A 22,860-nucleotide genomic window follows, 5' to 3' on the forward strand; every position below is an offset into this window, starting at 1 on the left:
CATTTCATGTCAATGACCTTGCCAATACCTGCAGTTTTTTGATTTGCATTAATCACCTCTCCTTTTCAGATTATAATTGCCTATTTTCAGCATTTTCATTTTCCCATTTCACTTTTTCAACATTTCAGTTGTTTCCATCGTTTTATTTCTGATTTATCATATGGTTAATGATCTCCCCCTCCACCACCAGCACACTATAGTTGCATTGTGTGCCATTTGCAAAATGCATTGCTGGTATCCAGAAGGCTGCTCCAAAATACATGACCTCTAAAACCAAGATGCACAAGGGGAACAGATGAACTGGAACACCACTGTTTGCTAGTTCCCCTCCAAGCCACACAACATCTTGACTTGCAAACATATTGCATTTCCTTCACTATTGCTAGATCTAAATGGACTCCCTACCCAAACACACTGTAGGAGAACGGAGACGCAAGAGACTGCAGATGCTGGAATCTGGAGCACCAGACAGTCTGCTGGAGGAACTCGGCAGGTCGAGCAGCACCTGTGGCGAGGGGAAAGGAACTGTTGATGTTTTGGTTTGAAACCTTGCATCAGGAGTTGCGATGCAGGGTTTAGAGCCCAATCGTCGACAATTCCTTTCCCCCCACAGATGCTGCTCGACCCACTGAGTTCCTCCTGCAGATTGTTGCTACATCTTAGGGGAATATGGACAGCGAGGTGCTCGAGAGTCATAGAGTTGTACAGCACAGAAATGGCCCCTTCGGCCCACCACATCCATGCCGACCCTTTTGCCCACTGACACTAATTCAATTTGCCCACATTAGGACTGTATTCTTCTATGCCTTGCCTATTTATATATCTGTCTAAATGCCTCTTAAATGTAGTGATTGCATCTGATTCCATCTACATCCTCTGGCACTGCGTTCCAGATATCCAGAAGGCTGCTCATTACCACCTATTTAAGGGAAATTAGGAATAAACAATAAATACTCATACTAAGGGACCATAATTGTTTCCCATTACTAGTTCCTGTTCATACTTTAACAGTACTGTTAGTATAACCAGCCAGAACAGAATACGTTGTCCAAGATGGAAAGTTGACCTTTTTTTATTGGTCAATATTCACCAACTGTTCTTTTTATTTAGTAAATATTGTCAGGTGCTCTTTGTTGGCTGGTAATATAATAAACGGCCTAATCCCTTTTTAAGTATCAAACCAATTTTCTAGCATTTGGCCATTTAGATCTCTGGCTAAGGAGTTGGCTTCAATTTACAAGCAATCAATGATACCTGAGAACACTCAGCTCAATCTGATCAACTTGCCCCGATGTCACGTTTTGCAAACCAAAGCCAAAGCAGGACCTTTGGCAACTCGACAAGCAGGAAATAAACTTCACAGTCTCCAAAAGGAACCTATTAGTTCCCAGACACAGTATGGCCCATGGAAACAATTGAGCCATGATTCAGAAATCATCATAAAAGACTCTGATTAGCCCCTCTAATCAGGCTAAAAGAAAGCTCCAGATTCAGAGGGGAAATTAGATAGACTTTTCCCTCTTGACCAGTGTCCAGCAACTCTAGCAGGGAAGTGCATATATAAGATATCTTTATTAGTCACACGTACATCGAAACACACAGTGAAATGCATCTTTTGCGTAGTGATCTGGGGGCAGCCCGCAAGTGACGCCACGCTTCCGGCGCCAACATAGCATGCCCACAACTTCCTAACCTGTACATCTTTGGGATGTGAGAGGAAACCGGAGCACCCGGAGGAAACCCACGCAGACATGGGGAGAACGTACAAACGCCTTACAGACAGCGGCCGGAATTGAACTCGGGCTGCTGGCACTATAAAGCGTTACACTAACCGCTACATAAGAAGATACGAATTAGGAGCAGGTCGGACCATTTGGCCCCTCAGACTTGTTTGACCATTTAATAAGATCACGGCTGATCTAAATGTAATGTCAACTATGCATTCTTCTTTACACACAGTGACTTTTCATCCCCTTGCTTATCTACCCTGCCTTAAAATATTGAAAGACTCTGCTTCCACCCGTTGAGGAACAGAGTTCCTAAGACTCAAAACACTCTGTGAAAAAGAAATTACCTCATCTCTCCACAGCTATCCTCTCAAGAACCCTTAAGATCTTATATGTTCCAATTGTCCCCTTTCCCTCTTCTAAACTCCAATAGATGTGAGCCTAGCCTATCCAAACTTTCCTCATGACAACCCGCCCACACCAGGTAGTGGTCAAGTGAACTTCCTCTGAACAACACAGCATTAACATCCTTCCTTAAGTAAGGAGATGAGTACTGTACACAGTACTCCAGACATGGTCTCACCAGTGCCCTACATAACCAAAGCATACTCTCCTTACTGGCATGGACATTAGGTTAAATTTATTTTGCTTCATATTTTCCTTTACCTGTTTTAATCATTTAGCTTTCTTGATCTTTGAAGAAAATGAATGGAATTTCGAGACGGATTTGAATGAAATGTGTTCAACAATGATTACATAAGGCGATCTCTTCTTAGTCGCTGTACCTACCTATTAAAAGACTTCAGTAACTTTCTTAACTTATCCAAAGCTTTTGGCTAGTCTCAAAAGAACAATAATATTTTCTCTCCCTTGTTTTCTCTTTCGTAATGAAACATCTGTAGATTTATAATTCCATTTCGATCGATATAACTCTCAATTAAATTTGGGATCTTAATTAGTAGTTATTTGTCTTATTTTACAATAAATTAAAATTTAATATGATACTAAAGATAAGTGAAATGAACAATGGATTCACACTGATATTCTTGTAATGACATGCACATAAACTCCTGCAGTTAAATATGTAATAGATTGTATACCATATCTCCGTTTATGATTCGATGTGGCATGCATTGTCAGTTAAGCAACAAGTTTACCCAAAGAAGTTGTACTGTTGGATTTGGATTATAAATTGAACTGTACTGAGGCTTTAAAAAAGCCACACAGGTCACCTAATTGATTTATGGGATCAATATGGTCTTGACAATTAAACTGGTAATAAATTTACAAGGATAAAAACATAGCCACAAAAGGAGACAATTTGAAAGCAAGACAACATTCTGCAATGTCAGTCAACACCTGAGAAAAAAGAATTTTGCACTTTTTAAAAAATTTTTTAAAAAATTTTATTTACAGCGTGGTAACAGGCCCTTCAGGCCCAACGAGTCCACGCCGCCCATTTTAAACCCAAATTAACCTACCCATTCAGCTTTGCAATGTGGGAGGAAACCGGAGCACCTGGAGGAGACCCACGCAGACATGGGAGAACGTACAAACTCCTTACAGACAGTGACGGGAATCGAACCCCGATCGCTGGCGCTGTAATAGCGTGGCGCTAACCGCTACGCTACCATGCCGCCCTTTTGGTGAGACTCTCTGCCTTGTAACTTTATTTTATGTGTTTTCATTGAACTAAAGAATTAATTTTTTTATTGTTAATATTTTTGTATTAGCATCATCCTTAAGGTTATGAAAAGATTAATTTCAGACAAGCATAATCCACATTTGTTGCTTCTATTACAGACACTGAAATAAACCCATAGGTATTACAAGGAAGAACTTCCAATTCAGAAACAACCCCTTGCAGCCCAATTATTCCAGTCTTCTTCTAACCTCATCAATATGGTCTTCCATTTCTCTTTCCTTCAAGAGTTTACTAGCTTTCCTGAAATGCATTAATGATATTTGCCTCAGCAGCTCCCTCCATTCCAACCATTCTTTGGGCAAATAAGTTTCTACTGAAATCTCTATCAGATTTATTGGTGATTACCTTATATTTACAGCCTCTTGTTCTGCACTAATGTCAACCATATAAAACCTTTTCATTATCTTCTATCAGGTCACCACCTTCACCCCCTTCAGTCTTCTGTGTTCTGGAGAAAAGAGTGCTGGCCTGTTCAAAAAAGGTATCAAATATTTGATTACCTAATAATAATTGCAATAATATTGGTAATAATTAACCTAATTAAATAGCCACTGAAAGCTGAGATTGTGCCTTATCTGGTTAAGTCCCAGAATATCACATCTGGTGCATATAAAAACCAGGCCTCAAAAAAAATTACACCAAGGCATGCAAACATAAGAGCACCTAATGGATTCATCTGAAATTCCTGTCTTTGTTATTTAAAGAGGAACTTTAACCTTTTTAAAATAAATAACCCAGAGTAGTTTGAAGCCTTGAAGTATATCTCATATAAGATTCTAAAGGGACTTGACAAGGAGGATGCTGAGAACTTGTTTCTCTTGGCTTGAGAGACTAGAACTAGAGGTATTGTCTCAGGATAAGGGATCAGATATTTAGAATTGAGGTCAGGAGGAATTTCATCACCCAGACTGTTGTGAATCTTTGGAATTTTCTACCCCAGGGGGCTGTGGACACCCAGTCACTCAGTATATTCAAGGTTAAGATTGGTGGTGGATCAAGATAGGGTGGGAGTAGCTGGGAAAGTGGAGCTGAGGAAGAAGGTTAGTAGCGTAGCGGTTAGCATAATGCTATTACAGTGCCAGCGACCCGGGTTCAATTCCCACCGCTGTCTGTAAGGAGTTTGTACGTTCTCCCTGTGTGTCTGTGTGGGTTTCCTCCGGGTGCTCTGGTCTCCTCCCACATTCCAAAGGCGTATAGGTTAGGAAGTTGTGGGCATGCTATGTTGGCGCCAGAAGCGTGGCGACACTTGCAGGCTGCTCCCAGAACACTCTACGCAGAAGACGCATTTCACTGTGTGTTTCAATGTACATGTGACTAATAAATAAATATGTTTCTGCCTAATTGTGGAACAGGCTCAAGTGGTAGTTTGGCTGTTCCTGTTTCAATGCTCTTGTTTTCTTTAGATTCCCCTCTATGTAGGAGTCTAAGTAGGAAAGTGCCTCATTGACCATTGACTCATATTTACAAAATGAATGGCGGAATCATACCAATCAAAAAGCCACAGGTTGAGCTGCTGACTATGGCTGATATGCCTGATCTCAGCCAGCACTGCCGCTGGGAAGCTACAATTAGCCTCTGTACTTTGGCATTAGAATGTGGTACAATCAGTCAGGGTTTTCACTTTCAATTACTATCGAGTGACTCCTGCTTGAAATGTATGTGCTTCCCTCAGGATAAGGCTTGGCTATGGTGCCTCATGCAGTCAAATAACCTACCTATTTGGGCTGTCTAAGCTCATACCTGAATAACTGAGTTGTTTCAGTGTAACTAACTGGGGAGAATCAAGAGGACATGAGTTTAAACTCTGCAAAATTTAGGAATAGAGTGGAACCTGGGCCAGTAGCTATTTTGGGATGTGGCTATTGATGGCAAAGCCAACATGTGTTACCCTTCCGTCTTTAATTGCTCCTGAGGCAGCGGTGGAGGGGAGACACGTCCCGAATCACTGAATTCCTTCTGGGTGAAGTAACTCCAACAGTGCTGCTGAGTAAAGGGTGCCAAGATTTGGACTCAGTGACAATGAATAATCAGCGATATACTTCCATGTCAAGACAGTGTGCATTTTGGAGGGGAATATACTGATGGTGGTATTCCCACGTGCTGACTGGCATTGTCTTTTTGGTAGCTTTGGAACTATCATCAGAGTAAGATAGGTGAATGACTTCAGTTCATTTGCAGATGGTAGACACTGCTGCCACAATGCACCTGCCAGTGACGGAAGGTTGTGAATGAGATGCCTGTCAAGTAGGCTGCTTTATCCTGGACAATGCCAAGCCACCTGGAAATTGTAGCTGTACTCATCCAGGGCAAGTGCAGAGTATTCCATCGCACTCCTGTCAAGAGATGGTGAATAAGGTTTCAGCCTTCAGCTAATGAGTCATACACCACAGACTCTAAAGTGCTCTTGTAGCCATTGTACTTATGTGGCTGATCCAGTTGAGTTTCTGGTCAACAGTGACTCCCAGTGATGTTGATGGTCTGGGACCAAGGGATGACTGGCGACGGATACAGCGGGATATAGCTCAATTGCAAATGTGGTCAGAGAAATGGCAGATGGAGTTTAACCCAGATAAATGTGAGGTGTTGCATCTTGGTAGGACTAATGCCAAGAGGCAGTACACTCTTAGGGGCAAGACCCTTATCAGTGTTGAAGACCAGAGAGACCTTGGGGTGCAAGTCCATGACTCATTGAAAGTGGCTACACAGGTAGATAGGGTGGTTAAGAAGGCTTATGGAATGCTTGCTTTCATTAATTGAGTATAGGAGTCAAGAAGTTATGATGCATCTCTGTAGAATTCTGGTTAGGCTGCATTTAGAGTATTGCGTGCAGTTCTGGTCACCTCACTGCAGGAAGGATGTCAAGGCTTTAGAGAGGGTGCAGAGGAGGTTTACTAGGATGCTGCCTGGATTAGAGGGCATGTGCTATCAGGAGAGGCTGGACAAACTAGGGCTCTTTTCTCTGGAGTGATGGAGGCTGAGGGGTGATCTGTTGGAAGTGTATGAAATTATGAGGGGCATAGTTAGGGTGGACAAGCAATATCTTTTTCCCATTATTGAGCGATCCAATACCGGAGGACATGCATTTAAGGTGAGAGGGGGTAGGTTCAGAACAGACATGAGGGGTGCGTTTTTTACTGAGAGAGTGGTGGATGCCTGGAATGCGTTGCCTGATAGGGTGGTGGAGGCAAATTCATTGGGGGCTTTTAAGAGGGGCTTGGATGGGCACATGAATGACAGGAAAATAGAGGGATGTGGGCAGGAGGGATTAGCTATGTTGACACAACATTGTGGGCCGAAGGGCCTGTTCTGTGCTGTACTGTTCTATGTTCTATGATGAGTGGTAATACACATTCTTGTTCGAGATTGTAATTGGATGGTACCTTTGTGGGGAAAGTGTTACTTGCCACTTATCTCATGCCTGAATGTTGGCTGGGACTTTGTTGCATGCAGGGATGGACTGTTTCACATCCTGAGGAGTGGTGAATGGAATTGAACAATGTGCAATCATCGATGAATATACCCACTTCTGATCTTATGATGAATTGAAGGCTGTTGATGAATCAGCTGAACATAATTGGGCCACAGACACTGTCTTGCAGCAATATCCTGGGATGATCAACCTCCAACCATCACAACTATCTTAACTTATGCAAGATATGGCAGCAACCATTTAGTATGTCGAGAAAGAAACAGGACGTTCAGTCAATCACCTTTCTGCTGAAAAGCCATTTATCTGAAAGATTAACTCTGTTTCCCTCTCTCCACAGACGCTGCCTGACTGGCTGACTACTTCCAGTATTTTCTGTTCTAGATCTGTAGTATTAACAATATTTCACATTTGCCTTTAAAATTAGCACTTGTTCTATATTATTTCCTTTTTGATTATCATGAAGGTGGGAGCAATTTTCCAAAACATTTTCCCCTCATTAGCCTTTTTGTTTTCCTTCTGCCTCTTATAGGAGCACAGGGGTGCATGCCTAGCATGGGATTCTGGATAACGGCACTCTACTCAAAGTCCATTACTGTGAGAGATTATTGAGTGGATACAGGGAATAGTTTAAGGATGTCCTCAAGGCTCCATTGAAAAAAAATGTAACATCCCTCATACTCATGGGAATCCCTGACACAAAAGGATGAATTAGCTTTAGGATTTTATACTGTGAATACTTCAGACAACTGAAGGTGTATTTGGAATCCATGCAGACTACTATCTTCTGAAAATGTCATGTTTTGCAATGGTACCTGCATTTCTTTGACCACTCAGTTGCTTTTCTTAAGTATTTTGTTATGCTTTGTTTATGTTTTAGAATTATCTTTCTATCCATCTCCATAAAAATTCCAACTAAAATTTACAAGACTAGACTCCAGTTTCAGAGACACAAATGTTACCTGAGTTTTGGTATTCTCAACTCAGCTGTCAATGTCCATGGATCTGCAAAGCAAAGCTATCCACAAATGACAGGCTCACTCAAAGCCGTCATGGGAATGACTGAGGTAAAAAGTACATGTCCATTCCAGAATCTTTGGGTGGGAAGTTCAAGGGAGATATCGGAGGGAGGTCTTTTACCCAGAGAGTGGTTGGGGCATGGAATGTGCTGCCTGGGGTGGTGGTGGAGGCAGGTACATTGGTCAAATTCAAGAGATTGCTAGGTAAGCATATGGAGGAATTTAAAATAGAGGGATATGTGGGAGGAAGGGGTTAGAAAGTCTTAGGCAAGGTTTAAAGGTCGGCACAACATTGTGGGCTGAAGGGCCTGTATTGTGCTGTACTGTTCTATGATTCTATGAAAATATTCAGGAAAATAAGTACCATTTTCCTTATCTCAGGAGCCACCTCTCAATGGGCCTTACTGCCTGTCCATTGGCAGAGTCTGCCACTCCCAAATTGGTCTCATCAACCACCTTGATTATATAGGAAACTGGAAGATATTGACCAGGACCACAGAGATAACCCTCATCTTCTTCTAGATTGTTCCATGTGTAGAAGATCTCATGGATATCTCACAACGAAAGAGAATTACCCAGTGTCCTGGCCATAATCACATGATAAAAAAAATATGATTACTTGATCATTACATCATGTGTAGAGTTGGCTGCCAAGTTTCCTACAATCATGATAACACTTCAGAAGTACTGAATGAGCCTTCTGGAAAGAATGTGAAACATACTGTATAAATGCCGTTTGTTTCACAATAAGCCGATATTCACAAGGTTACTTACACGTATTATGAATGAATTAACCTGTAGGTAACATTATCACGACATTTATCTACATTGCCTACATGCCTTGCAATGACTTGCCAAGCCTACTTTGGCAGCACTTTCCAAATCCATAGCCTCTGCCTCCAAGAAGGACAAGGGCAACAGGTAACTAAGGAACACCATCACCTACAAATGATCTAACAAACTAATTTGGAATTGAACCTTCATCATCACTGGGTCTAAGTACTCAGTGCCAGTGTGGGGCCACCTTCATCATCACTGGGTCTAAGTACTCAGTGCCAGTGTGGGGCCACCTTCATCATCACTGGGTCTAAGTACTCAGTGCCAGTGTGGGGCCACCTTCATCAATAATCTTATGAATGTTTGGAATCAGAATCAGGTTTATTATCAATGACTTATATGTCGCGAGATTTGTTGTTTTGAGACAGCAGGACAGTGCAAGGACATAAAAAAGGCTATAAATTAGAAAATAAATAAATAGTTAAAATAAAGGAATGACGAACTGGTGTTCATGGGTTCATGGACCGTTCAGAAATCTGATGGCGGAGGGGAAGAAGCTGTTCCTAAATCGTTGAGTGTGGGTCTTCAGGCTCCTGTACCTCCTCCCTGATGGTAGTAACAAGGAGGGCATGTCCCGGATGGTGAGGGTCCTTAGTGAAGGATGCTGCCTTCTTAAGGCACTGCCTCTTGAAAATGTTGTCAATGGTGGGGAGGGTTGTGTCTCTAATACAAAGTGCCTATGATTCAGAATTCAGAATCAGGTTTAATATCAGTGACATATGTCATGAAATTTGTTGTTTTGCTGCAGAAGTACAGTGTAAGACATAAAAATTACTATAAGTTACAAAAATATAAATCGTGCAAAAGTGGAGTAATGAGGTATTGTTGATGGGTTCATGGACCGTTCAAAAATCAGATGGCAGAGGGGAAGAAGAATGGGTCTAAGTCATTGAGTGTGGGTCTTCAGGCTCCTGTACCTCCTCCCTGATGGTAGTAATGCGAAGAGGGCATGTCCCGGATGGTGAGGGTCCTTAATGATGGATGCCGCCTTCTTGAGGCACCGCCTCTTGGAGATGTCCTCGATGGCAGGGAGTGTTGTGCCCGTGGCGGAGCTGGCTGGGTCTACAACCCCCTGCAGCCTCTTTCAATCCTGTGCATTGGAGCCTCCGTACTAGGCGGTAATGGAACCAGTCAGAATGCTCTCCACCATACATCTGTAGAAATTTGCAAGATTCTTGGTGATGTACCAAATCTCCTCAAACTCCTAATGAAGTAGAGCCGCTGACGTGCCTTCTTCCTGATTGTATCAATGTGTTGGGCCCGAGATAGGTCTCCTGAGATGTTGATGCCTAGGAACTTGAAGCTGCTCCCCCTTTGCACCACTGACCCCTCAATGAGGACAGGTGTGCGTTCTCCCGACTTCCCCTCCCTGAAGTCCACAATCAATTCTTTGGTCTTGAAGATGCTGCAAGTAAGTTTTCCATTGCACCTGTGCATACATGTATTTGTGCATGTGACAACAAACTTGACTTTGAGGACTGATAGTGTAGCAGTTAGCGTAACGCTATTACAGCACCAGCGACCCGGGTTCAATTCCCGCCGCTGTCTGTAAGGAGTTTGTACGTTCTCCCCGTGTCTGCGTGGGTTTCCTCCGGGTGCTCCGGTTTCCTCCCACATTCCAAAAGACGTAAGGGTTAGGAAGTTGCGGGCATGCTATGTTGGCGCCGGAAGTGTGGCGACACTTGCAGGCTGCCCCCAGAAAACTCTACGCAAAGAGAAGCATTTCACTGTGTGCCTCGATGTACGTGTGACTAATAAAGAAGTCAAATCAAATCAGTGGTTCATCACCACCACTCATGGGACAATTAGGGATGGGCAGTAAATGCTTATCCTGTTATGGAATGTTTTTTAAAATATAACAGCAACATTTCTCAACTTATGAGTCAAGGGATGATTAAAGTGCAATGCTTTTAATGGGTTTATCTCAGAAAGGGGGGGTGTTGGTGAGTGCGGACAGATCCCTTCCTGCCCTGCCACACGTGGTCCCACATTGACACAGGGAGGAGCGTCTGCGCGGTGACGTCACGGCGCCGTCGGGCGGAGGGAGGAGGAGAGAGGACGTTCCCAGGGTGCCGTGCGGCAGGCGGCGAGCCATCTTGCAGTGAGGGGGAGAGGGAGAGGGAGAGCGGGGAGACCGGGCGCTGCGTGAGAGGAACCCCCGGGATAAATTAATAAAGGAGCCCCCCCCTTTTATTTAAAACCTTCCCCCCCTCCCCTTCCCCCGGCCTGTGCAGCCAGCTGCCGGGGCGGGTGTGCGTTTAGCGAGCGTGTGGGTGAGTTAGGTGAAGGCCCCGGCTCCGGGCGGGGAGCCTCCTCCCTCCTCTCCTCCCCCCTCACCCTCACCCTCCTCCTCCCCCCTCACCCTACCTCCCTCCCCTCCTCTCCTACCTCCCTCCCCCTCCTCCTACCCCCCTACCTCCCCTCCTCACACCGTCGCCGGCCCCATTCGCACGGGGAGACCAAGGTGGTTGGACGATGGCATCGCTCGGCTGCTCCGGCTAGTCAGGACAAGCAGCCTTTTCCCCCTCCCTCCCTCCCTCCCTCCCCTCTCTCCCCGCCGGCCGGCTCGCGCTCTCTCTCTCTCTCTCTCCCTCCCCCAGGCAGCCGGGGGCCCGAGCTCCCCTGCCCCCCGGGTGAGGAGGAGGAGGAGGAAGGCGCTGCTTGGTGCTGGGGGAGGGAGAGGGGGAGGAGGAGGAGGAAGAGGAGGGAGGCAGGCGGCGTTTCATCTGCGACACCGGCCCGGTCTTCCATTCTTTTTCTGGAAGGGGGGTGGTGGGAAAGAGAGACCAGTTAGAGTAGCGGCTGAATTCCTTTTCTCCCCCCCCCCCTTCCCCTCCGGGTAGGGCAGGATCTCGGAGCCCGACTCTGTCGCACCCTTCCCCTCCACCCCACCCCCCCCTTCCCTCCCTCGGACCCGAAGGTTGGGAGGGGGGTAGTTTCAGCCGGGTGGGGGGAGCCGAGCCGGTGAGATGTGAAGAGGCGCCGTGACTGAACGACGAGCTGGAGTCACCCACACACGTTGCCCGAGCTGCCGCAGCGGAGGAAAAGTGGAAGGACAGGGCGAGAGACGCGACCCTAACACACCTCGTCCGAGCGGAAAAAAAACCCAGCGAGGAGTAGCAGACATGGACACTCTCCACGGCTGTCGCAGCGTGTGAGAGCAAAGGGGGGGGGGGGGGGGGGAGGATTTAAAACAAAACCCTCTTACCTACAGGACAACCTACAAACTCTTGGAGATTTATTTGCCTAATTATTATCATTTTCTGTTGGGATATTTCCACTGCAAGGAGAAGATGGTCTCTCTGGCCGTCTGTGAATTATTATAGAACGAGGGTGTTTCAGCAACACTTCAAGCAGGACCACAGACTTTATACTCGGTTTTACAGCCTTTGAGCGGCGGAGGGGAGGGAAGGGATCCCGTGTTGTAGCTATTTATTGCCGTTCAAGATGCCGGTGAAAAAGAAGAGCGGATTCCAGATCACCAGTGTGACCACGGCTCAGGTGGCGGCCAGCAGTATCACCGAGGATACCGAGAGCCTGGAGGACCCGGACGAGTCCCGCACCGAGGACATCTCCTCCGAGATCTTCGACGTTTCGTCCCGGGCCACGGACTATGAACACGCCGAGGTGTGCGACCGCAGCTCGTCCGACGAGACCCTCAACAACGTGGGCGAGGCGGACACCCCCGGGGCGCTCTCGCCCAACATCCCTCACGACCGGGAAACTTTCGGAGGCCGGCTCCCCGGGGCAGGAGGTGGGGGTGGGACGGTCACCCCGGTGCCTGCCAGCGGGCCCGTCTCCGGGCCCGCCACCGCTCCGGGAGCCACGCCGCCCGCCTCCACGTCGGTCAGCGGCACCTCCGCCGGAGGGCTGGCCATGATGCAGCCGGCGGTGGCTTGCACCTCGCGGTTCAGGGTGATCAAGCTGGACCACGGCTCGGGCGAGCCTTTCCGCAGGGGCCGGTGGACCTGCACCGAGTTTTACGACCGCGATTCGGACGGCACGATGCTGGCGAGGTCGGCCGACAGCATCAGACACAACAGCAGCAGCAGCAGCAGCGTCGCCTTGGAGCAGCAGCAGTGCGCCGACAGAGACAGCGGCCTAGGGGCCACGGCTACCTCCCTTCAGTCCGTGCACGGCACCGACTCCCCGGCTGACATTTCCATCAGCGCCGCGGTAACGCAATTAGCTCAGACCGATGTGATCAACCAACACCAAAGTTTCGCGAAGGGCCAGCAGTCCACAAGCGGGCTTCCAGTGACTCAAGCTGCATCCGGCACTCAGATCTATACTTCTGCGGTGGGTGCCCAGCAGCATCAATCGCAGAACAGCTTGGGGCAGCTCAGTGTTCTGCAAACGGGGATTAATGGCATGGCCATTCATACAGCCAGTGCATCAAGCTCCCAGACTAATGTAGCTGCTAATGTTCATGCTTCGCAAACTCAGCAGTTTCAGTTTTCTCCGATTCCACATTTACTGCCATCTCAATCCACTGTTCTGAACAGCCACACAGAATATATGCAACATCTGCCGGCCATGCACGGTCTAGGAACTGTACAGCAATCTTCACCAGGTACAGTAATTCAGAACACCGCAGCTATGAGCCTTCCTGCTGGTCAAGTGACAAGTCAGGGTCCTTCACCAGTGATGCAGTCACCTGCCAGTGGGACACAGGTGGTAGGAGTGCCAGCCCAGAGCAGTGATTTGGACAGTCAGAGTGGCCAAGGGAAACAAAATGCTCGGCCAGGTCCTACAAAAGGTTTGATCTTACAGCAGCAAAGTTTGGGGTCATCTGCTGTTCAGCAACAACATTTAACCCAACAGCATCAAGCTCTGGGTCTGTCTGGAATGGTCAGTCAGGTGTCTGGGTTACCTACTGTGGCTGCTGGCATCCAAAATGTGCCTAGTACTGGTGTTTCAAGTGTGCCTGCTGTGGTGCCTAGTGTATCTGCTACGTCTGTTACAATGCCAAGTGTTCCAGCAACAATGGTTCAATCCCAGCAAAGTACCCAGATACCAATGACTGGGAGTACTGGCCTAATACAATCTGGGCTTCCTCCTGCGATGCAAGGTTCAATCAACTTATCTTCAATCGTGTCACAGACCAACCTGCTTCAGACACAGCAAGGTACAGGTCACCTAGAAGAGAGACGGAATTCAGAGCAGCTTATACCTCAGACTTCTCAGTCTGGTGAAAGCAAGTCCTCCATGAAGCCTCTTATTCCAGAAATTCTTGGTAACCCTTTGAATTTGCAAGTGGCCAGCCCAATGAACAGCCTCACAAATTCTGTGTTCTCAATACAAATCGATGGAGATGAAGACAGGTATGTTATTCTCTGAATAAACATTTGTTCTTATTGGATCAACATACTGTATTCTAATGAAATGGTAACCAGTTTATAAACAATATTCTTTTTACCCAGAAGTGTTGGTGTTGGGCTGTGGTTTCATGAGTACCAGTACTTCGATGGGTTATTCGGCAATAGTTCACGTGATCCTGAACAGTATGTGGGGATGGATTATTGGACTGTAGGAGTCCTCACAGCTGAGCCTAATCATAGTGTATTTTTCCAGCATGGATCATTAAATAGTCCGCAGAAGTGGGAATGCTTTGTTTTCCCTTTGGGAATGCAGAGGCAAATTTAGTAACTTATTTGCTGGCACCTGACTTGACAGCAAAGACAAGGGATCAAAGATAACTGTTCTGAAATGAACTAACAGCTTTTGTGCATGTGTTGATGGAGGAGATATCCAGGAAATTGATTATGACAATGAGTCTTGGCTAATGACCCACCTTTTGGGACTGATATCAGATGGTCTACATGAGCAGGTGCTAGTCTCTTCCAGAGCCAAGTCCAATTCCATTTATGGTTTGAAATTGCATGGACTGTTCAGTAGATATATTGCCTTGCTTTTTTAAAAAAAAGACCTTTATTCACTTGTGGAGGGAATAAATCACTTAAAATATTATTGTTATTTTGTAGATTGAAATATTAAAACTTTGATCTATAACAGAAATATGTATAACTATTATAACCACAGTTATGGTTAACAATCCAATCATAACATTGCACTTCATTAATTTATTAATTTATCCAGCTTTTATTGTGTCTGTGAAGCGTACTTAAATTTAACAACTCGGTATGTAAACATTTTTAAACAGTTAAAATTTGAAATTGATTAGACTGGTTTCAAATATAGATCATTCTGTTGTATCTAGCTAATTGAGCAACCTCATATGGCAATAATTTATTCTTATATCCTAATGCATTATTCTCCATCTGAGTGTCACCTATTGATCTTGGTTTAGTTTCTCTAGACTTCCAGTTGGATGCCAGTGCCTGCTAATTGTCATGATTTAGTTTTGTTGCAGAAAGATAATTTATTCCATTTTGTCCACTATTTTAAACAATTGTATATAGTTCTGATATACAAACTTCATTTTGAAGATTTTCCTGTGTGTGTGGGGAGAGGGGAGTGCAGAATGACCTTTAGAAAATTGTTCATTATGGTATGGCAAAAAATGTAGGCAGGAAGCTTTAGACCTGATGCAACAATTGATTAATCTATAAACTTTGGAATAATCAAACACTTAAAATCTGAAGTTTAAAAAATTGTGTTCCTTTCTTGCTGTTTATGCTGTGATCCTTTGCCCATTGCTTAAGAGTTCATTATTTGTTGCATGTCAGAATTTTTTAAAACCAATTTCATAAGGCTTAAATATGACTAAAGCCATTTTTTTTCTCCTTAAGCAGACACTTGAACCAGATACTGAATACCTTGAGGTTCATGCCTATATATCCTTAAAGAAATGTATGTTACACTGCATCAAATAACCTGTACATCATATTTATACTCTGATGTACAGATTTTATACTGTTGCCATTTGGTAAAACAGTTAAACCAGAAACACTGTGGCTTTAAAAACTAAAATTTAAATAGGGATTTAAGATGGTTCCACTGCCAAACGGGAGAAAAGAGGATTGATTAAAATTTTACATATTAGCATCCTGTAGCGTTGTCATATTTAGAATAGTGTAATAAATTTAGAACTAATCTTTAGTTTGGATTTTGCTTTTGACTCATTCATTTTGTAATGAGTATACCCTTCCATATTTCTAGTCATTAGCGGACTGCCAGTATGATGATGGGTTACTAGTTGTGGTTACCCACTTTTAGTGCATTTAAATGAGGTATTGGCTTTCAGCGCCACTGGTGTTTGTACATGTAGAGAAATGTGACATAGTTTTAACAGACCTCCATAATTAACAGACTGTCTGGCTTGGGAGAAGTATTATTTCCAGAGTGAAATTGTACTTTGACCTCCAATGCTGATTTAATGCAGGATGAACCAGTGAAGGGCAAACCATAGTTGCATCAGATATGTTCTATGTATCAAAATAAGTACTGGATATTGAATATCTATAAAAGTGAAAAGAATTGTTAGTAGTTGATCTGTAATTTTGTGACCTAGTTAAGCTACATATTGATATAGCTGTCTGTTTGCATTTTAAAAAAAAAAGCAGTCATGTATTTTTGGTAACAATCCTTCTTTTGCCTATGTCCATTGGAAGAAAGTAATAGATATATTGTAATTTACTAAGGTGCATCTTCTTGTACTTTATTCAGTAACTATTTTGTATTGTCTTTAAAGCCATTTAGTGTTGCTTTAAAGCTGAGAAACCATGAGCTGATAATTGAAGAATTCTTTTCACAGGCTAGCATTGTGTTGTGTATGATGGATTGAATGCAGTGTTGTCCCAGGTCTCAAGTCCTCTTAATTTACTCTCTTTTTTGGATTTGTGGGTGTTTCTGGCAAGATGAGCATTTATTGCCCATCCCTCTTAGAAAGTGCAGATGAGCCACTTGCAGTCCTCATGAATATACTCCACAGTGCTCATTGGTAGGCATTTCCTGCATTTAAACTGTGACGATGAAGAAACAGTAATACATTTCCATGCAAGGATTTTGTGTAACTTGAAAGAGTCAGCAGGTAGTGCTGGTCCAATGTGCCTGCTGCCCTTGTCGTTCCTGTGGTGGAGGTTGTGGGTTTTGGTGGTGCTGTAGAGTAACCTAGGCAAGTAACTGCAGTACATTTTGCAGATACATTGCAAGCATAGTATACCAGTGTTGAAGAGAACAAATGTTTAGTGTGGTGGATAGGGTGATAGTCAAGTTCGTTGCTTATTTATTTGAGAGAGGTTGCCAGTTATTCCTGTGGAAGCTGATAGTCCTTGGGTGTTCTTTGAATGACAACACCAGTATTGGAGTACTTTCGCAAGTCCATGGGACTCTGTTTTGTAGTTAGATACCCAAACAAGTTCCAGACTAGTGGAAGTTTTGACTTCATCTAATATCTCAAGGCACAGCTTGGTGTGAATATATAAATTTCACAATATCTTTTAAAAGAATGCAAATAATACATAAGCAATCAATCTCAAATTGCATAAAACGATCAATATAGTTAATTTACTGAAATAATTGTACAGATCTTGAAGTTATTAGTAACAGATTTCCTTTCACTGAAATTAGATTGAATGTATGACAGTAGCAAAGGTTTGTTCTTTAGGTCTCAGATGGTATGTTAATTTAATGAGAATGAGAGGGGGAGATTGAAGAACCTGTTTTTAATTTGGTGATTTAAGTTTATGTGCATAGATTGCAGGAACACTTTTCCTGTTTTGGGACAACAATATTTGGATAAAATACTGGGCTTTTCTGTTTTCTGAACACTGAACGTCATGTGGTGCTAATCTCTGAGGTGGGAGCCAGTGGTATGTCTTGGCTAGTAGTTCCCTGTTACTTTTTCTGAAATGGAAACAACTCCATATCTTGAATGTGGTGCATTCTAAGGTAAAGGGAAGTATATAATCTCATTCCCCCAAAATACAAGAAAAAAAACCATTTGTTGCTCTTATCCCAGTTACAGAGGCTTTAAAAAGTTGTAAAGTTAAGATTTTCATTTACTGCATTTCTTGGTTTATGTGAATCATTTCAATTGTGAAATGTATGGACCAATGGCTGCTATCATCTGGCACATAACAGCATATGGGAATGAGGACATGGTGCAGATTTTACAGAACTCGCTAACCTCCGTGAACTCTGGGCTGTGTTCCAAGATCACATTGAATGGTTGCAATTGTGAACCCACACTGCAACAAATGCAAAGGGTTCATGGAAATCTGCAGCCTATTTATATCTTCCAGTTAAAAGTTACTGAGTGGAGTAGTTTCTATAAATTGCCACCAATAATGCATAAAATGCACTGTCAATATTGTTGCAGGAACACCTCTTTCAAAAGAAAAATAAAGTTCACAATTTTTCTTTAAAGTTAAGGTTGTGCCTTTCATCTGCAATGAGTTGATTAAAAGGCTTCCAGATAGTATTTGAAAGAAGGAATGTAAACATTGCTGTGTACTCATAAAGAATCCATACCTAATCTTGGGTGGCCTGAGAAGTTCTGTCCATTTTCACTTTGAGGTTGAGTTTTTCTGAATTGCAGTATAAAAATTATGTGGATATCTGTGGTCATAAATCCATACAGGATCTTGGAGCTAGTTCTACCTTTCCCCTCCCACCACCACCCCCAGCTCACTGTCTAATTTTCTTCCCCCTCTCCAGTTGCTGACTCGTGTTTTGCTACTTTTTTTCTAGAATGCTGCCAGCTCTGATTCCAACTGTTCTTTGTCACTTAAATAGTGAATGTCAGCAGGCCATTTTACAGAAAATCATCATTCTTGAGCGTAATCCTCACTTTTGAACATTCACCTAATTGCATTGTTTGTTGAAAATTTCCAGACAACATTTGTAGAATTGGTTTGGTTCATTTTAACTTGGTTGTTGGAATTAAATTGCCCTATGTAAATGCTCTGTCCAGTTCTGCAAGTTTGAGCTACTTTTGGTACTAGATAAGATCCAGGTAGTAAGTTAATGCAAGAAAAATATAGTGCATATGTTGATATGTAGTGTTCTGTAATAGATGTGACTTTCTTTAAAATTTGTGTGGCTGTTTCAGAAATGAGTTCTTCAAAATCGCTTCTCTATAGAACATAATGCAAGTGAGCCTCCTTCCAGTGGAAGATCCTGCAAATAATTATGGTGATCATTTTTAGAAAAGTGTGGTTCCTGTGAAGTGTATTCTCTGCTCTACTTATACATAAGTGTTTGGCTCTCAGATTCTTGTTTGCACTATTTTATTTGCCTTGATCTCATCTTCATTATCCATTTGTTGGCAGAGAATCTTCTGTAATGACTTTCTTCCTGTTCCCAACACTTATCTCTGGTATTCTACAAGGATCTTTCCGTGGCATCCTCCAATCTCGGCAACAGCGTTTTCATTCTCACCGTCATCTTCCATGATCTCCCCTCATGGTCTCTAAATTGTCAGACTGCCTGTTTAAACCCTAGTACCAGGTGGACAGAAATTTCCAATGACTGCTGGAACAACCGAAACGATTGTTTTTGGTCTGTTTCCTAGCTTCCATCATGGGAAATGTTCAAGGCCAAACAGGACTCTAAATCTTGATATGATGGCTCACCTGGATGAGCTTTACATCACATCTCTGTGCTAACGCAAAGACTGACTCCATAGCATCACCTGACTCTACCCCATTTCAATGCATTTACTGCTGAAACCTTGATCCATCCCTTTGTAACTGCTTGGGCCGAACCAAAGCATTTTCTACTCTCATGAACTTTTAAGTTTACAAAGGCTCCTCTTGTGACCCAATTTGTTCCAAGGGCTGTCTACCTATCAGGCTAATCTCCTTCAGCCACCATTTAACCGATTTCTCAGTTCTCTCCTTTGTTTTCAAATCCCTTTCTTGCTTTGCATTTCCCTTTCTCTATAATCTCCTTGAACCCTGTCACCCAAGATACCTGTACTCCAATTTTGTTTGCTTAAGCATCCCTTTTTTTTAAATCACATCTGGGTTGGTAGTTGAAATTCCTTCCATAAGCATCTCTGCCTTTCTCCCTGTTTGCTGTTTTGAGGTTCCCTTTGAAACCCATGTTTTTGACTGATCTTTTTCATCCTGTTACCTCAATTTTGTTTGATCATGTTCTTATACCTGTGGGATTATTTGCTACATTGAAGGTACTTGTACATAAAACAATGTTTCTGTGATTTTTATTATAGTTATTGACTTAATAAATATATCTTTTCTCAAAAGTCGCATGAAATTCTAAGTTCCAAAGTGCCAAAGTCTAAGGGCCTTTGTTAGAGACCATGGTATGAGACCGCAAATGTTTTGCTGGGTTATCTATTTCCCTCAAATTTATTTTCAGCAGGATATCACCTGTGGCAATGCCCACAAGTGTTTTTGTTACTTAAAACTAACCTTCGCATCGCTGTCTGTCTAATTGTGCAGCTGTCTGAAAGGCTTTGTTCTTCAGAACTGAGGTAGACATGGACACTTGGTGCTGAACTTGGCACATCAGGAGGTAAAAAGCAATTTCAATCTGCACATTAAGCAGCTTTGTTTTGGCTCTGGATTTCATTGTTCTGGAGGCACTTGGTGCACAAGGTTGACAGAGGCAATATAACCGAGGCAGCATGTAGAATGGAAGGCAATCCAAAGGAATGGTATGAAGTTGGTTTTCAAGAGGTAGAGTGGTTTTGAGAGAGTTCCAGAGAGTAACGATCATAGAGCTCCATCATCAGAAAGGCTGGTTCAAAACCTCAGATTTATTTCGATTCATTGCACTGGGCAGATATCACTAGGGACCGTGGCAGTTGGCAAGTAAGGATACTTATAGCAAAGGTTTTGAATGTATTTGAGAACCTAAGCTAGAGTAATCCATATGTTGTAAAACTTAGTATGTTGTAATTGGCTGAACATACTGAATTCGAATGTATGAATGAGCATTACAACACCAGACAGGATGACAACAGATTGGTTTTGTCTCCGTGACATTGCAAGGAGTTTGCACGGTAGTGTAGCAGTTAATGTAACACTATTACAGTGCCAGTGACCCGGGTTCCATTCCCACTGCCATCTGTAAGGAGTTTATACATTCTCCCCATGTCTGTTTCCTCCCACATTCCAAAGATGTACGGGTTGGGAAATTGTGGGCATGCTACGTTGGCGCTGGAAGCGTGGCAACACTTGTGGGCTGTCCCAGAACACACTACGCAAAAGATGCATTTCACTGTCTGTTTCGATGTACATGTGACTAATAAAGATATCTTATCTGACATGGCAATGACTATTTTGTCTTCCTGGCTTTGTCAAATTTTAAATATCAAATCCCCTGCAATGAGGATTGAAAATGACTTTCAAGAACTGATGTGTAGTAGAAACTCCTTAAGAGTGACTGCATCAGGGAATTGGGGATTGTAGAACAATCTGAAATATTAACCTAAGCAAGTCTGTTCTGTCTGAGAATAGCACAAATTAATCCCAATTGTATGCTAATGTTTGTACATTGCCCCTTCATCAGAATGTAGCCAGCATGATGAGCTTCGAGCTTCTACTAGTTGCACTGATGTATGTAGCAGAAGTTAAATAACATTTTTGCATGAATTTCCAGAGTGAAATATGGCACCCGACAGTTTCAGTTATTATTTGGCTTTTGCCTTCAGTCAATAAATTCTGCATATTTAGATGAACTCTTCTGAACCCACAAGTTGTTGGATGAAAAATGACATGTAGACAGTTGCAAATTGATCAATTTTGATTGAAAACTATTCAGCTATCACTGCCTCAAGCCATTTCCAAAGTGTTATTGGAATGGTAAGTTTTTGAAACTTAATTAGAGGAATCCTTTGACTAGGATAAGCCCAAAGCTGGACTTCCAGCAGACTTGAGTGTTGCCATTTTACTGCAGTCTTAATATGAAGTTAAGGCAAATTTCTATACTGCAAAGCTATGTTGTAAGTCATTTAGAAGGTTACAAAATGTAGTATGTTCAGCCAGTTATATTACCCTTAAAGTTGTGTCAATTTGAAGCTAGTATGAAGCCACATTTGATTTTGCTGTGCGTGTCATTTCTCAAGAGGTTCATTTGTTAACATTTTACACTGCTCACCATTACCTGAAAGAAGCAATTCAGATATGGGTCTTGTACCTCAGACTAGAATCTCTGACATCCTTTTATATTGCATCTCTACAGATCAATGATTAAACATAGTTTCTTTGTAGTCTTTGTTGCTTTGTACCATTTATTGCATTAGTCTCTTGCCTATTTAATAGTCTGGATTTATAAACCAATCCAGATCTAAAGAATCTCAACGTAATTCCAGTGGTAGAAATTGGAATACTGGGTTGTCACTGTTAGAAAAATTTAAATTTAAAGTAGTCGTCTATAGGTTCATTAGATTTTGTTGAACGTACAATGCCACTGTGTGAATACTTCAGTTGGGTGCATGGTATTATTCTGGATTTGGTCATTTATTATTTTGAAATGTGTTGAATATGTTGAACTACACCTGGTATTCGGTTTAGAGTTGCAAAAGGTGTAGCTCAGGGCAACAGTACTGTAGTATGCTGTGACTTTGTCCTTTTCTGTATCTGTTCTCTTCCTGCTCAGCTATTACATTGTGCAGCTCTGTGTGAGTACAATGTCCAATATCTGCAGGAAAAACAAGTGCAGATTGGGTGATAAAGACATATTTGTTATTATAGTTTCTTAAAAGTATTTTCAGAATTACATGAGGTCCCAGCAAGACTTCAATGTACAAGAACAACTTAATGAACTTCTTCATTTTGGCTTGGTGAATTTAAATTGGAGGATAGTTAACTCATTAAGCAAGTATGTAGTTTATTTAATGACCATTTAAATCATTGAGGTGTTTACTGGGCAGCTAGCTTTCTTAGTATTCTATTTGCTAGAGCTAATAAAAAGAATAGTGGTTCTTCACTCTCTTTCATGTGCAGAACAATAAATTTGGTGACTCTTTGTTCTGAATTGTTACTGGTTGGTCATCATTGTAAATGGGCTATAAAATTTTTTGCAGGGTCTGGTTTTGTTTTTGAAATTGAATATAGATGGTCTGTCTTTTGAATTTAGATGTTTAACACTGGTTTTGATTTTTCTGTAAAAAAAAGTCATAGTGGGACCTCTGGGTGCTATAGGAGTAGTAAAATAACTAATGATGCAAAGTTGCTTTGGGCTAGTGTATTTGCAGATCTTCAACATGAATTG

At 42.8% G+C, this 22,860-nt stretch overlaps 1 protein-coding gene across 2 annotated transcripts in view; it reads left to right on the plus strand.

The window, feature by feature from the left end:
* Positions 1-10,766: 10,766 nt before the first annotated feature.
* Positions 10,767-22,860, plus strand: part of LOC127571927 (TSC22 domain family protein 2-like) — a 69,604-nt gene continuing 57,510 nt past the window's right edge. For both annotated transcript variants that reach the window (XM_052018677.1, XM_052018678.1), the window contains exon 1: positions 10,767-14,039. In XM_052018677.1, the coding sequence (XP_051874637.1) occupies positions 12,163-14,039 (1,877 nt within the window). In that variant the 5' untranslated portion in view covers positions 10,767-12,162. The remainder of the gene's footprint in view (positions 14,040-22,860) is intronic.

This window comes from Pristis pectinata, chromosome 6 (assembly GCF_009764475.1).
Source record: "Pristis pectinata isolate sPriPec2 chromosome 6, sPriPec2.1.pri, whole genome shotgun sequence".
Lineage (NCBI taxonomy): Eukaryota > Metazoa > Chordata > Chondrichthyes > Rhinopristiformes > Pristidae > Pristis > Pristis pectinata.